We start from the raw sequence: 18,065 nt of genomic DNA, 5'->3' as shown, positions 1-18,065 counted from the left end.
GCATTGTGCAGAACATGATTAATTACATATCTTCATACATTTATAATAATGAATTACGGGTGTATGTCAGAGTTGGGAAACTTTTTTCAGTCCAACCTTCCAGAGGTCACATGCTAGTGGCGAACAAGGCCAAAGGCAAAAGTGGGCGGAGCAACAAATGCAGATTTTACCTCTGGATAGTAGGCCACACACTCACACAACCCTCCCTAGCCTATATCCAGGCAAGTAAGAATCAAAAATACATTCCTGTCAGGCAAAAATGCTGGAGGAAGGTGTAGCTGTGGAAGGGTGGCACCTGGGGAGAGTCATGAGAGCCAGATATTCTCGGAGGGCCACATTTGGCCCAAGGTCCCCCTGCCCTACTTGCCTGGAATGTGGAAAAAATAAAACTCATTGATGGAAAAATATTTGTCATGTGAAACGGTCAAGTCACACACCAAGGAAATCTATGCTACCTCAGTGGGCCTTGAGTTAGAAAGTGGGTTCAGGCAACCATGTTATTCTGAGAATGCTTGCAGTTCTACCACAAAGCAACCCAGTTGCTCTGGGTTTTCAGGATAAGGCAAATAACTCTATCCTTTCTTTCCTAGGATACAGCCTGCACATAAATGCTCAACATGTGACTTTGTTCTGGACTGCCAGCTTTTCAAACTGCCTCTGTAGCTATGCTTTTAACAGCTTTTTGAGATGCAGGAATTAGCAGGCAAAGCTTCCCATAACACAGAGATATCCATTGCTGCAGAACCAGCTGCTGCTAAAGGCACAGGAGCGTACCAATAAGTTATTGGCAACCCTACCTTCATTTTAAGCTTTGTTAGGGATGTAATCACAGATCAAGAAGCCTAGGTCACCTTTGTAATAACTCTTGAGAAAAAGCGACAGGTACAAAGTCTGGTCTTGGTATCAGTGCTGTATTAGGATCAAGGCATGGGGGGGGGGGGGGAGAGAGAGAATGGCCATTTCTTGTCCAGGAGATTAATTCTATGCACCTTAGTTTAATTTCGTTGCTGTAACCTCCCCATTTTCTAGGATGGTGCTAAGTGCTACTGGTGAACGCCGCTTAATGATGCCTGAGGTAAAGAGAAAAAACAATTTAGGCCAGGAGATCGGGAATAATTTTCATGCATTAGGCCACCTTCCCTTCCAAAAGCAAACATCCAGGAATCACATGCCAGTGGTGGGTGTGGCTAGAGACAAAAGTGGGAGGAGCAATTCATGTAAATCTCACTCTTTTTTTCCTTTTCTTTTTTTACAGCAGGCCAGCTTCTACACACACACACACACACACACACACCACTCCTCTGTACCCTCCGTTAGGGCAATAAAGAGGCATTATCAGATGTCAATAACACATTTCAGCCAAGCAAAAACACTCAAGGAGGGGGTGAAGCAGGACCAGTGAATGGCGTGGCCTGGGGAGTGTCCTGAGGGCCAGAGAGGCCGGAACACATTATTTGTCATTATTTATTAAATTTATATACCACCTTTCATCCAAAGTTCTCAAGGTGATTCACAAGACAGATAAAAGCACAAATAAATAGAAAACAAAACAATAGCAACTCTTCTTTGAGAGTTGTTAGGAAGACCCACATTCTCCTCACGGAGCTACAATTCCCAGAGTTCTCTGTAGAGAGGGATTGATTGTTAAACTAGTCTTGGAATAAGGGTCTGTTAACAACTCTCAGCGGCCTTAACAAACTACACGTCCCAGGATTCTTTTGGGGAAGTCATGACTGTTTAAATACTGCTTTACATATATATAGGGCAGAACAGGTGTCAGTGCAGACGATATTGAGATAGATGGTCTGACTCAGTATTGAGGCAGCTTCCTATATTGTATGGGAATTCAGTGGCTGGAGCTCCCAATGTATTTATTTTCACTTAAAAGCAGAAGGTGCCTGCTGAATTGGAGCCGAGTGTGGAGTTCTGCATGGTGGGTAGAAAATCTTTGGTAGTAGTAGTATCAGTTCAGAAAAGCAAGGAGGTCCAAAGTCTTTCCACTGATATTGGGGGGGGGGGGGGGCTGGACTACTAGGCACTTAGTGCCACCTAGTGGTAATGATAATGTGTGGCAGGATTAAGGTACTGTATTTTTCGCTCTATAACACGCACCCGACCATAACACGCACATAGTTTTTAGAGGAGGAAAATCTGTAGGCATGCCACCCGTAGGCATTTCCTCCATAACACGCACAGACATTTCCCCTTACTTTCTAGGAGGAAAAAAGTTGAGTGTTATGGTGCAAAAAATACGGTATGTATAAGAGCTGTTTGACGGACTGCCTCAGAAGATGGTGAGTTCTCCTTCATTAGATAGTTAAAGAAGGGCAGCCATCTGCTGAGGTTGCAAGGTGGATATAATGATCAGAGCTTTTTTTGGGGGGGGGACCCCAGAGTTCCTTTCCACTCTAAAAAATGTATGATTCCATATAATCCAGTGCTTTCCTCCCTGACCAAAGACTCAGACAGCAAGTTTGGGGGGTATAATCCCACCTCAAATCTTTTAGCTGGAGTTGCAAGGATTGAGCCCAAACTTTTCTCTTTTGGGTGGGAGGGAAAACAAAGTGTATTCTGTACCAGTGGATTATGGTCCACTCTTGCTGGGACAATGCATGTCTTCAGGTAGGGTAAGAGTTGTCTTTAGTTAGGAAAGACCTAGAGAAAAGTTATCTCAGGTGCAGGGAGCATTTAGCCCTCCAGTTGTTGCTGAATTACAACTCCCCTCATTGCTCGCCACTGGCCATAGTTGCTGGGGCTGATATGAGTGCAGGCCTAAACCCCCGTTATCTACACAGCTTGCCAAGCAGATTTCAGCAAGCTAATATTTTGTAATCTGACATCTATCTCCTTATCTCTGGGGAAAGTCACACGAGACCGGTAAAACACTTTGTACAGTGGAAACCCATTCAGAGTTACCTCGGAGCTGAAAATCATAGTAAGAACCAGAGCATAAATGTCATATAAATTATCTAACCTGGCACAGTCTTCATTAAGAGTATGTTTGGTGCAGATCCTATTGAAGTACATGATCCACTGGGTGCTGGGCCTGGAATTCCTGCATAAGTGCCACACAGAAATAGAACACAAACATCTGATTGTAAACAATTTCTATGGGCGGGGGTGTTTGTGCTACAGCAAAAAAACCCAAAGCGTTGCAGCACCTCACAGACTAACAAATTTACCTAGTGTATTCATTGTGAATGGGTTCGGTGAACATCCTACTGAAGTGCACGATGCAGCAGGAGTCAGACCTGGTGAACTCGAAACCCCTGCATAAGCACCATAGAAATAAAAGTCAAACACCTGTTTTTCTTATCCTGATACCAAATTGAAACAATTCCAATGCAGAGTTGCTTGGTGTTGCAGCAAAAGCAAAGATCCCTGCGGCAATGTTAAGGTTGCAAAATTTACCTGATGCATAATCCGTTGTAAATATCTTTGGTATATTTCCCATTGCAACAGGTGATACACTAGGAGCTGGACCTGATCCACTAGGCATTCCTACGTAAGCACCACAGAAACAAAGAGTCAAACATTTGATTTACTTATCTACATACAAATTATAAAAGTTTTTGGGGGTTGGCTGTGTCTCAGCAAAAAAAAACAAAGAGTCCTGGGTAAAGGGCTAATGTATTCTTTGTTGAGAATATGTTCAGTGTGTATCCCATTGAAGCACACAATCCACATGGAATTCCTGCACAAACTACATAGAAATAGTACATAGACATCGCATTTCCTTATCATATGTTGTAAACCATTTCAGGGGGGAATTAGCTATCACCCAAGGTATTAAAGTTACCAAACGTCCAATATCAAGTGTAACTTTTTCATGATCTTTTGTAATGGCCAGTGGCTGAAACAACAAATGATACGGATCATTCAGTATTTTAATTCATCTATCCAGGTTTTGAGCTGAAGACAAAAAATAAAGGTTGTAAGATATGATGTGAGATGCCTTAGAAACTAACAGATCCCTGATACCAACCCTATACTGTATTTTTTTTTTAAAAAAAGTAACATGAAGCATAGAATTGTACTGAGTCAGTCAAAATTTTAAAATATTTAAATGCTGAATTGGGATCTATCCAACCCAAGTGCCAAATCAGTAAAATGTTCCTAAGTGTAGGGAGGACTCAGGGTGTTTTCGCCACACTCAGTTCCAGTGTTTTTCAGCAACACAACTGTGGACGTGAATATAATGGACAAAGGACACCAGCAACTCCAAGTACGACGACGGTTCATTTTTCTGTCCATTGTGATTGAGGCTTATAAAGCCTTTTAAAGGCTCAGGACCACAATACCTCAAGGACTGCCTCTCCTCATATGAACAGACCCAGACTCTGTGTTTATCACCTGAGGTCCTTCTTCATGTGACTCCCCCATGAGAGGTTGGGAGGGCAGCAACACAAGAACGGGGACTTTTCTGCAGTGGCTCCCCATTTGTGGAATGCTCTCCCCAGGGAGGTTCGGCCGGCGTCTTCATTATATGCCTTTAGGTGCCAGGCAAAAATGTTTCTCTATAACCAGGCCTTTGGTGAATTAAACAATCTATGGCCTTTTAAACTGTTGGGGATGCGTGTATTGTTTTTGTTACTGTTATGTATTTTGTGTTTTTAATACTGTGAACCTTTAATACTGTGAACTGCTCTATGGTCCTCAGAAGGGTGGTATAGAAAATAATTGAACTGAAAGGAATTGCTGCTGGTTAAATCCAGGGATTGGATTGGATCATATGTTACACTGGCCATACAAATGCATATTGGGAAACGCTCAGGGTTGTTCTTATGTAACAGAAAACATATTGTTTGAAACAGCACCACCGATAGTCCACTGAGCACAATATCATGTGTGGGGGATCACAGCCCAAGAGGAATGAAAACACCATGCAGAAATAAATGCAAGTATTATTGACACATCACACTTCAATCCGTTTTATTATTTGTAGAACAGAAAAGATGCACATATGGACAAAGACAACACAGTTAAAAAAATAGGTTCACAAATTATATACAAAGAAATTTTAACATTTTAATATTGTAAAAAGGAGTTAACATACATCCAAGTTTGCACATCTTTTTTGCTGGAGCCCAAATACAAATTCAAAACAGAACTGTGGCCTGAAATTTGTTTTTAAGTTTTCCTTAATTCTGTCAAGTTTAATTTCTTCCTCTTTCCAAAAGAAAAAGAAAAACGGCCCATACTTCATATATAAAGGTGAAAAGACTTGTGTTAAGTAAGCTATTCCCCTTACTTCTGAATGCATCACACTCAGGACTCACACATTTGCCAGATGACTTGCTGTTGCATGAAGACAAAAAACGCTGGCAGAACTTACAAAAATAGTAATGCCTGAAAGCAACCAACTTCAAAACCAGAGAATACATACGTGCACGACTTAATTTTTTTGTTTTTAAAGGTGCCTAGATGAGAACTACGAATATCTGCTTGGAGTTATATACAAAATATTCTTTGTGTAAAAAGGCTAGACCTCACAAAAATTCTGTACACAAACACACGCACACGCACACACACAGAGCAATGATCTGATGGGCTAATTTACAGCCCGGCCCTCAAAAGAGATGGCCTAGCACAAGCCCCAGTGAAGTGAATGGGGTCTGTGCTGGCAACACAGTTCAAGGACTATGACTGTAGTCCCTCATTTAAGGCAATAAATGTTCCTGTTGTTTCTGTTTTAAAACATTCACTGAGCTGGAGATGCAGCTCAACTAATGCAAGGCTAACACTATTGTAATTGTGTCAAATATTGAAGTTTACTCTCAAGTGTCCTGCTGTGATTGACCCTTCGTAGCCTCTTACCATGCCTGCTACCTGTAAGCATCAATTCATGCAGAATGATGAGAGAAGCAGAGTCTGTCTGCTCTAGGATGGAAGTGAGCCCTAACTTTAAGTGGACCCGTCTGTTCCAAAACAGCCCCATCTTATGCAAACCACTCGTGCACATGACCTGCTCATGTGAACAGCCCAACATGGGAGAGCAGCACACTGATTTTTATGGGCAGACATTTCTGCATCCTCAAAGCATCCTTTGGGAAGCATCTGTGGTATCACTCCCATGTATTCTTCTCGCGAGACCACACCGCTTGTGTGAGCTGTTTGTGAATGCTGTTTCAGAATGCACTAATCAGTCATCAGCTCTCCAAAAATCTACCTGAAGCCCTGTAGTTCGCGTGGCTGCAGTTGAGCAAATGTACAGCAAAGACACACCGCCACAGCTGAGAACCAAACCAGTCTGAGAACGTTTACATTGAACATCCAGTTCATTTAAAGCACTGAATGGAAACAAAACAGAAATGGAAAACAGACAAAACAGCCCACAATGTCTCACATGCATTAGTTACAGCTGGTTTTCCAATATGCTGCCACAACATGGGAGGGGAGAAAGAACCCAAAACACAAACTTGAAAACGTTCTGTCTTACAAGACAAGGTCTGAAATGCATGGTATGTACCCATATACATATCTGAGTGTGCGTTTATACTGTATATATTTACACACATATTCACAAAACCACCCTGATGTTTTTTAAAAGGCCATATCAAGAAACAGAAGACATGGACTCAAGCATTTGTACTAGAATATACTTTACCTGTACAAGGAAACCAAATATGCATCTCTCTATATGGTTTAAAGCATATTAACAAAAATATCCTGTTACTAATCTTAGGTTAAATAGATGGTTTTACACAGTTTCTTAATAATGAAGTGCATATCTAAAAACTATGATCCCCCCCCCACAAAAAAAGGATTCTTACACGAGTTCTGAGTCACCCCAAAAATAGCTGTTTGTTACAATTACGTTTTATAATCCAGAATGGGAAGAAGTAGCAAAATGTTATAAATCTCCAAGGACACAGAGCACCTACTATATATCAGCTTAAAAAAATAGATTTCCCCACAGGATGACTTATGCCAATGAGTTGTCCCTTTTCTCTGACCCCAGCCCTCCCACCCCCCTTTTCACATTTATCTTTTCCCCCTCTTGTTCCCAGCTGGGGGTTTCTTCAGCTGGAGAAGTTGTCCTCCTGTGCCAAAACTTGCAGAGGCTGGGTTGGACACCCCAAAAGTCAGGCCAGCAGATGCCGTGATGCCAGGATTGCTGAAGTTAAACCCAGATGTGCTCGAACTGCCAAAGCCTTGTAGAGGAGGGGAAAATATTTGAACGTGAGAGACGCTGTGATCACATCAGTCTCCTAGCCAAGGCAGCTAGGGACAATCTACTGTACTGAAGCTGTGGAATAAATTTCAGGCAGGTCATAAGCAAGTTCTGGTTCTTTAAACCAGGCATGGACAGACGCCAGGGCTTATGGGATCTACTTTTTTCTTTTCTTCACTAGAACTGACAGGTACACCAGCTGGAGCCAGGTGGGGTGGTCATGCCAAATGGAAACTGGCAGCTCAGGGGGCAGAGCCAATTACATATTGTGCCCCTGAGCCAGACACTGGGATCACCTGCATATACAAGTATATCTGACCAGACAACAGAAAAGGAATGGCAACAGCTCAATTTAGAAAAACGAAAAACAGAAGCCCTTCTTATCCCAGTAACTGGGACTAATAAACCTTAGGCCTTATGTGCTGCTTCTAAAGAGAACCAGGTGTTAAATGAAGCAGCACATTAGAAACCTTCTACCATGAAGAGAAGCTCTCTTCCTTTCCTATGAGTCCAGAAAACAGGACCTGGCATGTCCTGAAAAACTAAGATACTTAAGAGAAACACTAAATCTGGATAGTACCATCTTTAGCAGAGGTATGTTATACTTTCACAAAGGAGGTTGTCAGAGTGCCACTCTGGAACATTTGGCACTGATATTACCTGATTTTCAGCGAAGCCTTTCCCATTTGCCTAGGGCATTTTAAATGGTTTTTGGAATTGTGTGGTATTCTGTTTTTAGCTTTGTTTTACTTCGTTACATTTATTGGTTGGCTTGAAATTCTATTTGTATGTTGTGAAAATTAATTTTATTCACCCTTCTGTACACCACCCTGGAAGCCTTTTAAATGAAGGACAAATTAGAAATATTCTAACAGTAAATAAATCAATAACATGAAGTGAGGAGCAAGTCTATGAAGCTACCTGATGAGAAAAAGTTCCTTGCACATATTGTCAATACTTGTTAAGCGTTTTCTATTCCACCCTAACATTAAACCCATCCAAGGAATTTAATAATTAAGCTGGAAATACAGTTAATATTGCAACCATGAGTTGATGGTGATAGCCATTCAGTGCGGCAGGAAGGAAGAGTCTATAGTGAGGGTAGTGGATTCTGCAGGTGCAGTTAAGTTCTTAAGCATATTCCAATAGGGCTACTTTTGTATTTAAGTGGTTTGTACGTAAAGACTACATAATCCAAAAACCTGACCTTACCCACCCTAAGGGGTACCCAGTTTGGGAAACGTATTAGGTACAACTCTTACTTTTAACTCCAAAAGTGCAGCAGATACTTCAAGTCCTTTTAATGGACAAAAGCTAGAATATGTACCATCATACAGCTAGTCACACGCACCCAGAAGAGATAAGGATTTGCTTTTCTCAAAAGTAAACTTACAAAGTTACTGCCTAACTACAATTAAGAGGCATAAAACAATTGTCATAAGCCAACGCTTCACTGAGAGGTGTGCAAGTGGTTTGGAGAAATAACTAGTTTAGATTAGTTAGCAATAAATGAGCTGGCAGCAATTGGCGCTTTTGAAACAAGCTAGTATGCGAATTGCATTCCAACCAATAGATGGCTGCATCTATAGCTAGCATGTCTCTATAAAGCTGCTGAAATGACTTCTTCCTTTTAAGTAGCAAATTTATCGTATCATACCCTACAATGCCGTTCAAATTTTCCTCATTTTTGAAAGATTTGCTATGCAGCATTGAGGGAGACAGTGTTTGAGAAAAGCAAGCCCAAAATTCCCTTGGAAGGGCCTATGGATTCGCACTACTGAGCTTGCGAGAAGGAAATGAAAAGCACTTTTCTAATCTACTAAATTATCTTTCCACAGATGGGCGCTTCTAATACCATTCTGAACACTATAATTTCCACAAACAGAAGATTTGAATGCAATGACTAAGGTGGATGCCATGCGTTAGGTATTGATAACTTATAATACCTTAACACTCAGAACACAACAAACCTGCACTAAGGCTTCCTGAAGGCTTATTTGTAGCTCCAAATCCAAAAGATGGTGCACCCGTGCCACTGCTTCCAAAAGCAGAGCTACTTCCAAACCCTAGTGGAACAATAGTGAAGACAGGGAACACACGTTAAGATACACACAGGGCTAGGTTGCTTTCAAGAATTGGCCTTCCGCAATGTCCCTTCAACATATACTCTGCAGCATTGGAGCTATTGTTATTGAACTGCCATGGGAAGGTTAAAAAAGGGGTTTATCTGCACAAGACTTCATTATTAAGTCTGATTAAATAGAAAAGTCTGCAGGCAGACACACATTCTTCAATTGCTCTTAATAGATTAGGGAAGTTAGGGAAACGAGATGCATAGTAGGTTCAACTGATTAAGTTAAAGGACTAACTTTGTCAAACCTGGATGTGTTTTCAGAAGGCAGTGGGTTGGACTAGACATTTGGTGGCAGACACAGAAGGTAGTTTGGCATTCTTGTCAAACCCAAGGTTGAGTAAATAACAAGTAAGATTCCCTCCAATTATTGTGGTAGAGAGGCAACTTTCTGCTTTGGGAGACAAGGGTTCTACCCCCAATTACAGAATTTACTTGAAAGAAAACAGAATACTGCTATGATATCAGCAGACTTGCTTTCAAGCAAGCATGCATAAGATTACATCAGCCTTCTTACTAAGGAGGCAATAAAACGCCCACCTTCTTCCCCAAACATGGCTGGAAAGGAAGTCTTGCATCTCAACTCCCACACTTCCACTTAGGGCAATAAATGGGTGGAGCATCTCCCATTGCTGGAAATAGCAATAACCTGGCAAGACTCTTCAGGAAGGCCGGTTTCACACTCCACTTGCTCCCACCACATAGGGCTGGTAGTTTACTGAGCAACAGGAATATGTATACTCAGAAACTACAGACAGCTGCGCTTACGCCTCCATTTCTGGAAACAGGTGGTGAAGGGAAAATCATGACCGAAACCTAACACAAATGGCAAAGTAGTACGCTGCAGCTCATGCAAGTTTAAAAAGATTTGATATCCTTTAACAATGCTTTTTGCACCTCTCGGTTTGCTATTCTATTATTGCAGCTAATCTCAGCTACTTTATATGGTGGGGTATCTTCACCAGCGCTTCTTGTTGCGTTTCTGACAGCTTTAGGTTTATTCTCCTTTTCTCCATGGATTTCCTGTACACACTCACACAATAACTTGTATTTACACGGACAGAATATGCGCAGACTTTAAAGACCAGGAGATGGCAAAGGGGTCATTTCTTCAAGGGAAATTTGCCAATGCACCAGTTTAGCAACACATGCTTGACATGGAGTTTTGCTGTGGCTATTCTACAGTATCCGCAGAGATCTATCAACCTCATGGTTGCTCAGGCATAAAGGAAAATGGAACACCTCTCTGTGCGTATCAGCAACAGGGGATGAAGTGTGTGTTGTACCAGCCAATTCCCAGAATAGATCCTAAAACATATAAACAGAATAGGCCAAAAAGCTGGTACCGACAACAGTGAAATTATATTTTTGTGAACCGTGCACTAATTTAGGTTCCAAATGCATCCTATTCCCTACGATCAAGGCACATGTCAAATAATAGAAGCATATCTATGTGCAAACACAAAAGAACAGAAGCCTAAATATACATTTAGGCAACCAATCATTTCTATCCCACAAAATGTCTGTTTAAATAGAAGTGGTTTAGATGAGATGCCTTGATGTATTCTAAGAAGGATAAAGTCTTGGTGATCTCACACTATCAAACAGATGCCCAAATGAGCATAGAGATCAGGGCAGATTAGGTGGAAGGGTGCATGATGGAGATGGCAATGCAAATGAATCATCTTGGCTGAGAATAGGGAAATAAGGACTAGAAAGGTAGATTTGTCCCACTCTCTCAATGGGTGCTTACAATTGCAATAGACTTTCTAACCCAAAAGGGGAAGTTGAGAGTACAGAACCAGAGGCTGGTGGTGCTTTTGTATCAATTCATGTGGATTACGGGGCTTGATCTTGCTTATTTAGCATAAGACATTTAAGAATTTAGTTCTACGGGTGACGCGTGCTGCCTAGTCCAATTCAGGAAGTGCTGTATAGTAGTAATTCAGTGAAACATTAGAAAAAGTTAAAGTGTACCTCCAAGGCTTGAAGACCCTAAGCCACTTGATTGCAAGCCAGTGCCAATACCTGAACCGAATGGCGTTCCAAAACTAACTCCCAGAGACGGCTGTGGCCCTGGTGTAAAAAAAAATGAAAACAAAACTTGCCTTACTCTTTCGCAACAGAGATCCATGATGTAAACCCTTCCATTAAAGAGAGTAAATAATCACAGCTTAACAAACGCTTTCTGAAGCACCCAGACTTTCATAATAATTCCTCCCCAAACTATCTTAGCATCCGAATCAGTAATTTCTTAAGATACGAAATGCAATACAAGATCAAACTACTGGTAAGCCTAGCATATTACGCCACAGCATGAAACCATGATATTATGACAACTCAGCATGTAAGTTAGAATTTCTGCTCCTTGCTGGAATTATATCTGAATATCCTACAAGCAGCTAGAAGTGATTCTTTAAAAATCAAGTTTCATAGGAACATGGTTAAAATTACCACGTTATAAATGTCTGATATTAAATACTCATTTGAGTATTTTATCCAAGTTCTTTTAAAAAAAAACCAACCCACCAAAAACAAAGTGAAACAAGTTGATAAAACACAAGACAATGACTTTGTTTTATTAAATTTATTGATCATTTTAGAGCAAGTCAAAACATGACAATTAAAACTGGTTCACACAAAAAAATGATAAGTTACTGAGTTGTTAGAACTTTGCTACATTTACAACCATTTTGCCTGCTTAAATAAACATTTACAGAAAAGGCACAGATGTGTACCTTAACCAATACATTCAAGATTTCAGATTCAGAAATTTCTAACATCATTTAGAAGATTAGAGACAGTGGTTTCCCTACATATGCACACTGCCAAAATCCATGCTTATATGCCAAGATTAAATGGATATTTTTAACCCATTGTCCTGTGTGGGGTGGGGTGGGGAGGGAACTATGTACTAGCCCCTCATTATAAATAAGTTATAACAAAATATCTTGAGGTTAATTTTGTAACTTATAAAAAGCTACTTAACACTTTTCACAGTACAGTCAGCATTCCTACCCTTAAGCACAGCAAACAGTGCATTAGTTAAACTTGAAGGATTTGACAAGTTCAAATACTGTGCCTGTGTGTATATTGACTCCAATGCAATGCAATGACTCCAATGCAATGCAATGACTCCAATGCAATGACTCCAATGCATGCTAGTAAAGGACAACTTGCAATATGATTACCAGCAAGTTTTTTTTAATTATCAAAAGCTACTCAGGATTCTAGGGGTTCTCAATTTTCCTTTTTGGATATTGATCTTCCCAATTAAAATTTGTCAAGTTCTTCTGCCTGGTTATTGCATTACAGTACATTCATCTACCATGACTGCCATTTGAAAAGAAAAGAAAATAGTTGGTGACAATTTTTAGGCTGTATTGTACAAATCAGACAGTGTTCATGGTCCCCTTCTGGCCTTGTAAATATACAGACACTTGAGATTCAAGTTCTCGCAACTGCTAATTAAACAGATAGCCAAATATCAAGCAAAAGGCACTGTTCTGCATTGCATCTTTTGAAAGGAACATCTCCAGACCTTAGGTGATCCAATGCAAAAATGAGGTTGTTATATTCAAGGTAGAATTATGCTGTAAAGGGCAACTAGAGTTGTGAACTTGCAATTAGTACTTAGCACTTATTTGGCAAGTTGAGGTTCTTTCTGTATTCCAAGTATGCACTATACACTAACTAAAGATTTTGGGTCAGATCCAGACCAAGCCAGTTGAACATAATTTCTACTGAAAGGAGTAGGAAGTAAGGAAAGTCTTGACTAATTTATCCCCCCAATTTCAGTGAGAACCATGTTCAACTAATTTAGCCAGGATCTAACGTTTTATTCTTTTCATAGAACAAGCATTGCATTGACAGATAGAAACTAGATGTAAACAAATTGATATACTCTCTACCTAGCAGCTCCTTAAAAAAATTCCAATCCAAAGTAAGTTAGGCTTCTAACAAAAAAAGTGCCCAGTGTTCTCTTTTAAAGGAAGTGTCTCAGTTTTCCATCCTAGGAGGCACCATTGGTGGAAGACCTTTAAACAGTTTGATGACACCAAAGTCCCCCAAGCCAAGCTTGCATAAAAAGCATACTCTAGATTTTTAAAATAGTTCAAAACAGACCTATATTCAAGTTACGGGGGGGACGGGGGGGGGGGAGAGACAGGATTTCGTAGTTAAAGCTGACAAACTTTCAACTTAATGGCAATCTCGAATTAATGCGACTCTGCCAGAAAACCAAATAACTTCTCATTTAAAAGTTAGGCGTACATAACTTAGGTAACACTAGAGATAGTCCATGCCAAAACACGTAAGTAAACATTGTCACCTTTGGATCACATGTTATGAAATAGTTTAAACTATAATTACCTGCATTATATTTTTTAAAAATTATATATTTTTCTCCTAAGGAGCAATTTTAGTTTAAATAAATAGAGCTCAATACTAAGAGCCCGTTTACGGTAAACATCAGCAACGCTCCCTACCAGGTTTGCAAGATATCATTGCTCAAGTCTCTTCGTACTGACAATAAAGGTACAACCAAAATTGCCCTAAGCCTATTTCAAAATAAAGTGAATTAACCCTAGCTTAGCTCCAATTTGTGGCAAGGCATTGGATTTTAACTACACAACTAGCTCAAGCACAGGGTCCTATGAAGTGTTATGATTTGGAGAGGCATTCATTCCCGCGAATATTTCCAGCGATTGCACCCTTTGCAGAGTCAAATGACATAACAAACCAGGGTAGCCAATGCTGTGCTCTCCAGATGTTGCTGGACTACAAGTCCCGTCATCATTGACCAGGCCTGTTGGGACTGATGGGAGATAGATGAGTCCAACAGCATCTGGACAGTAACATGTTAGGGTATCCCTAAAACTTTAGGTGCTAGAAGGTGTTGGAACACAGCAAGGCAAAGTGCTTTTTAGGTAAGCCAATCAAATCTTGATTGCTTAGTCAGTAGCAACACACACTTAAGGCAGTAACTACACTAAACTATTTTTACCTGAAAACGTCTTGATGACACAGCTATCCAAGGAGACAATAAATTAATTATTTTAATTCCTACTTTACCTAGGCTAAACAGCTTTAATACAACCTGTGCTGAGCAGAACGTGAGGCACTCTGCTACAGTGGAGCAGTCACCATTATTCCCAGCTAGTCAACCATTTCACAGGCATTTGTTTCCAGTTAAGAAAATATCCTACAGCTGGCAAAACTCATTAACACTGAATGTTTGACTTCTGAAAGGAGCGTGATTGTAAAAAACAAACAACCCCAAAAACCCAACCCTATGGCCTCTGCTGCCATACTTCAGGGAAGTTTACTTTTCTATTCTAGGGAAACTCCCCTATGTCATAAATACAAGAATCTTCACAAATACCAGACCTCACTAACATTTAAGTTACAGAATATTCTTTAACACAAAACAAAGACAGCCAGTTAGTTCACAGAATGAGCAATACCTTTTGCGACCTGTTGGCTACTTTTGATGGAAAACCACACAGCCGCCGCTTATGAACCAATGCTCCAAATGGCTGTGGCTGGCAGCTAGTCTCCAGTGTCTGAGGCTTTACTAACCCTGCTGCCCAAAAACCTCAACCTTTATTGAACTTAGAACCTCTGCATGCCAAGCGTATGCTCTGCCCACTGAGATATGGCCCTTCCAAATTCCGTTGACACTTTCAATATTCACAGTCATCTACAGCTATACCATTAGGATACACTGCTAGAACATTATCAGCTGCACCTCCAAATTAATGGCCTCCTCTCTTTTTTTTTTTTTTTTTTGCAATTTTCTCTTTTCAAGGCCTAATACAATTTACAGTGATGGCACAAATTCAAATACTTGCTCCCCTACCTTGCTGCCTTTGTACTAGAAGAAAAGGCAAAAGGTTGGATACAAAAGGTGTCTTTTCTGTTCTGTAAGGGGAAGCTGCTTCCCACTCACAGAAGCTCTGTTCTATGCTTTACGCTACCGAAGTGCAAAGAAAATCGAAACTAAACAGTCCTTCGGATCCATCCCACTTGCAGCAATCCATCACACACTTCTATGGAAGCAGGCTCCACTGAATCAATGGATTTCACTTCCAAGGAAGGATATTTTGGATTCTGAGAGAGGTTTCCTACCAGGCTTCAGGTAAAGTGCTTTCCCCTTAATTTTACAAAGTGTTTAGGCAGCATTGCTTCAACAGCTTTGGGAAAAGGTTTTAGAGGACTATGGTAGTTAAAGATCAGATTCAAACCTCCCTCCATAAGAAAAACCAACAACAACTGGTGAATGCATTCAAAAGTTGTCATACTTCGGCACAATTCTAGGGAAAGAATAAATTGTGTTGCTACAGTAAGCTAGAAGGATGTAGCAATCCTTTCAATCTCATCCTGTTCTATTTGGATTCACTTATTATAGTATCCAGCTGTCAACAGTTAACTGTATGTTAAAGCTGGAAATACCCTGTAGACCCCAATACTACAACAGCAGCACCTCATTTAATACCTCTCTAGGTAGAAATGCTCTGCGTTGCTTTTTGCCCAGCACCAGAAACACAAAGGTGTGGTTGATGGAGACAGGACACCAAGAGCCAAGGAAACTCTCTGATATGTCCAGAAGGGAGACTGCTACCTGGGCTCAGACCCATGTTTAGGCAAAGTCATCTAGTTTCAGAGTTTCTCTAAATGCGACCTGCAGATCCCAAACTCCTTGGAAGGTAGGCACTTTAAAAGAAGCAGCCACCTAGCTTCTCACTTCAAGCACCTAGACTGCCATATGTCAGTCAATAAGATATCTTGTTGGAGTATTTTATAAAATGTAAGTCAACATCTCCATTCCCAAGTTGTTTAATTTCTACCCATGTTTTGCTCACCCTTGATCAACACCTCAGTTACCCCCCCCCCATTTCTATACACAGTTCTGAACTACTTTAATCAACTCTCTTAATATTTTTAATGGTCCTTACATTCGTCTACCTTTTGAGGCATAATTTCAAATTACAAAGTGCTATAATGGAAAACAAATTTGAATTAGGATTTCCCAACAAATTTGAAAGTTTATACAATAGTGTCATAATTTTAGAGATAAGCTCTCCTACGTGTATTCAGAGATGACAAAGACTCACATTTGAAAGGGTTGAGTAATACAGTAAACAAGCTACTACAAATAAAAATCCACAAGATTAAATACTGGGTATATAATTATTGCTAAGTCTATCCTGCATTTTCTATTACCTACGTTTTGATGAACTGTTACTCACAATTTTTTTTTTTAATTTCCAACACAAAGGAAGACCTTATATAAAACATTGTACAAGTTTACCGTTTGTGTTAACACTAAAAGCTATAACTTGAATGCACTCAGACCTGTAGCAGGCTGTTGCTGCTGGGTAAGTGTTGCAGCCATGGCAACAGCTGCGGCATTTGGTATGCTGCTGAAAGGGGTCGGTCCAGTAGTAACACGCGGGGCCGTCTGCCACTTCTTTGCTTCCGTTCGCCTGGCCTCAAACACATCCACAGCATCCCCCAAAAAGGTTTTTCTGTAACCAAGATACTGGTCTTTGAGCATCTGAAAAAGACAGCAAAGGTTATCTTAGTTGATCCTACAGTTTTCAAAGGTTTGCTATAGAATCATAGACTTGTAGAGTTGGAAGGGATCCTGATGATGTTTTGGGACTACAACTCCCATCATCCCTAGCTAACAGGACCAGTGGTCAGGGATGATGGGAGTTGTAGTCTCAGAACACCTGGAGGGCTGAGTTTGCCTATGCCTGGTCTAGACCAACCCCCCTGCAATGCAGGAATATCGAATATCGAACTTGCAACCTTGGCATTATCAGCACCACGCTCGAACCAAGTGAGCTAACATTTACAATGGCAACACTACAAACTGGAAAACAGGCCTTGAAGTGCATTGGCAGTTATATAAGAGGCGATCCACGGAACCAGAATACTAGAGATGTACTGTTTTTTAAAGTATATTCTACATTTCCATAAGCTCAAAGCGGCTTATTATATTAAGTAAATGTTGAAGGTTTAGATATTTCCAGTTTCCAGGCTCAGTTTGGAGTGATTTTGACCTTTAAAGCCTTAATATCTACACCACTATCTTTTGCTACATGAACTTTCTTGTCAGTTTAGGTTCTGGAGAAATGCACTTCTCCAGGCGCTACTGAATGACTAACAGAGAGAGGGCCTTTTCAGTGGTGGCACCCAGAAAGGCAACTTCCCCCACAGATTTGCCTGCTGTCAACTCCATTATCTTTCAAAAACTGGGCAGAGTTCATTCTGTTTTCTCAGGCATTTAGTAGTATGCAAGATGTTTTAATGGCCTTTTATCTCCTGGACTGCTGTTTTATCTTTTTGATTTAATTGCATTTGTTATATTGTGTTTTACTACTGCAAGTCACTTGAGTTGGTTTATTGTAAAAGGCAAGAGAGAAATTTTTATAAATATGCTTCTACAACAAAACTAGCTAGGATTTCCCTTGCTGAACTCACAGTAGATATCAACACAGCAGGTGACAGAATACAGTATGTTACTAGCAACAGAAATAATCCTTGGTTTCCCTAGTTTAAATGCCTAGTAGGTGTATAGCGACACCTACTGTAAATATCTGGCTACCTCACAATAAATGAAGACAGGAATCAGCTCCACTTCAAAAATAAGACTATTCAAGATTATCAAGTACTATTTTGAATGATACCTGGTAACCTGAGCACCATGAAAAGAAACAGTGCCTCTGAAAGCCCATGATTCTCAGAATTAAA

At 40.4% G+C, this 18,065-nt stretch overlaps 1 protein-coding gene across 3 annotated transcripts in view; it reads right to left on the bottom strand.

The window, feature by feature from the left end:
- Positions 1–895: 895 nt before the first annotated feature.
- NUP58 (nucleoporin 58) overlaps positions 896–18,065 on the bottom strand; it is a 34,187-nt gene continuing 17,017 nt past the window's right edge. For 2 of the 3 annotated variants that reach the window (XM_081004118.1, XM_081004117.1), the window contains exons 13-19: positions 16,662–16,863; positions 11,283–11,381; positions 9,145–9,240; positions 3,412–3,501; positions 3,183–3,269; positions 2,975–3,055; positions 896–1,070 (exon numbers count right to left, since the gene is read on the bottom strand). In XM_081004118.1, coding sequence (XP_080860244.1) covers positions 991–1,070; positions 2,975–3,055; positions 3,183–3,269; positions 3,412–3,501; positions 9,145–9,240; positions 11,283–11,381; positions 16,662–16,863 — 735 coding nt within the window. In that variant the 3' untranslated portion in view covers positions 896–990. Of the gene's footprint in view, positions 1,071–2,974; positions 3,056–3,182; positions 3,270–3,411; positions 3,502–4,915; positions 7,155–9,144; positions 9,241–11,282; positions 11,382–16,661; positions 16,864–18,065 lie in introns of those variants that run through there. The other variant, XM_081004119.1, reaches the window with a different exon arrangement.

This window comes from Podarcis pityusensis (assembly GCF_964106645.2).
Source record: "Podarcis pityusensis genome assembly, chromosome: 4".
NCBI lineage: Eukaryota > Metazoa > Chordata > Lepidosauria > Squamata > Lacertidae > Podarcis > Podarcis pityusensis.
Note: the sequence above shows the minus strand (reverse complement) of the source record. Positions and strands in the feature narration are given on the sequence as shown.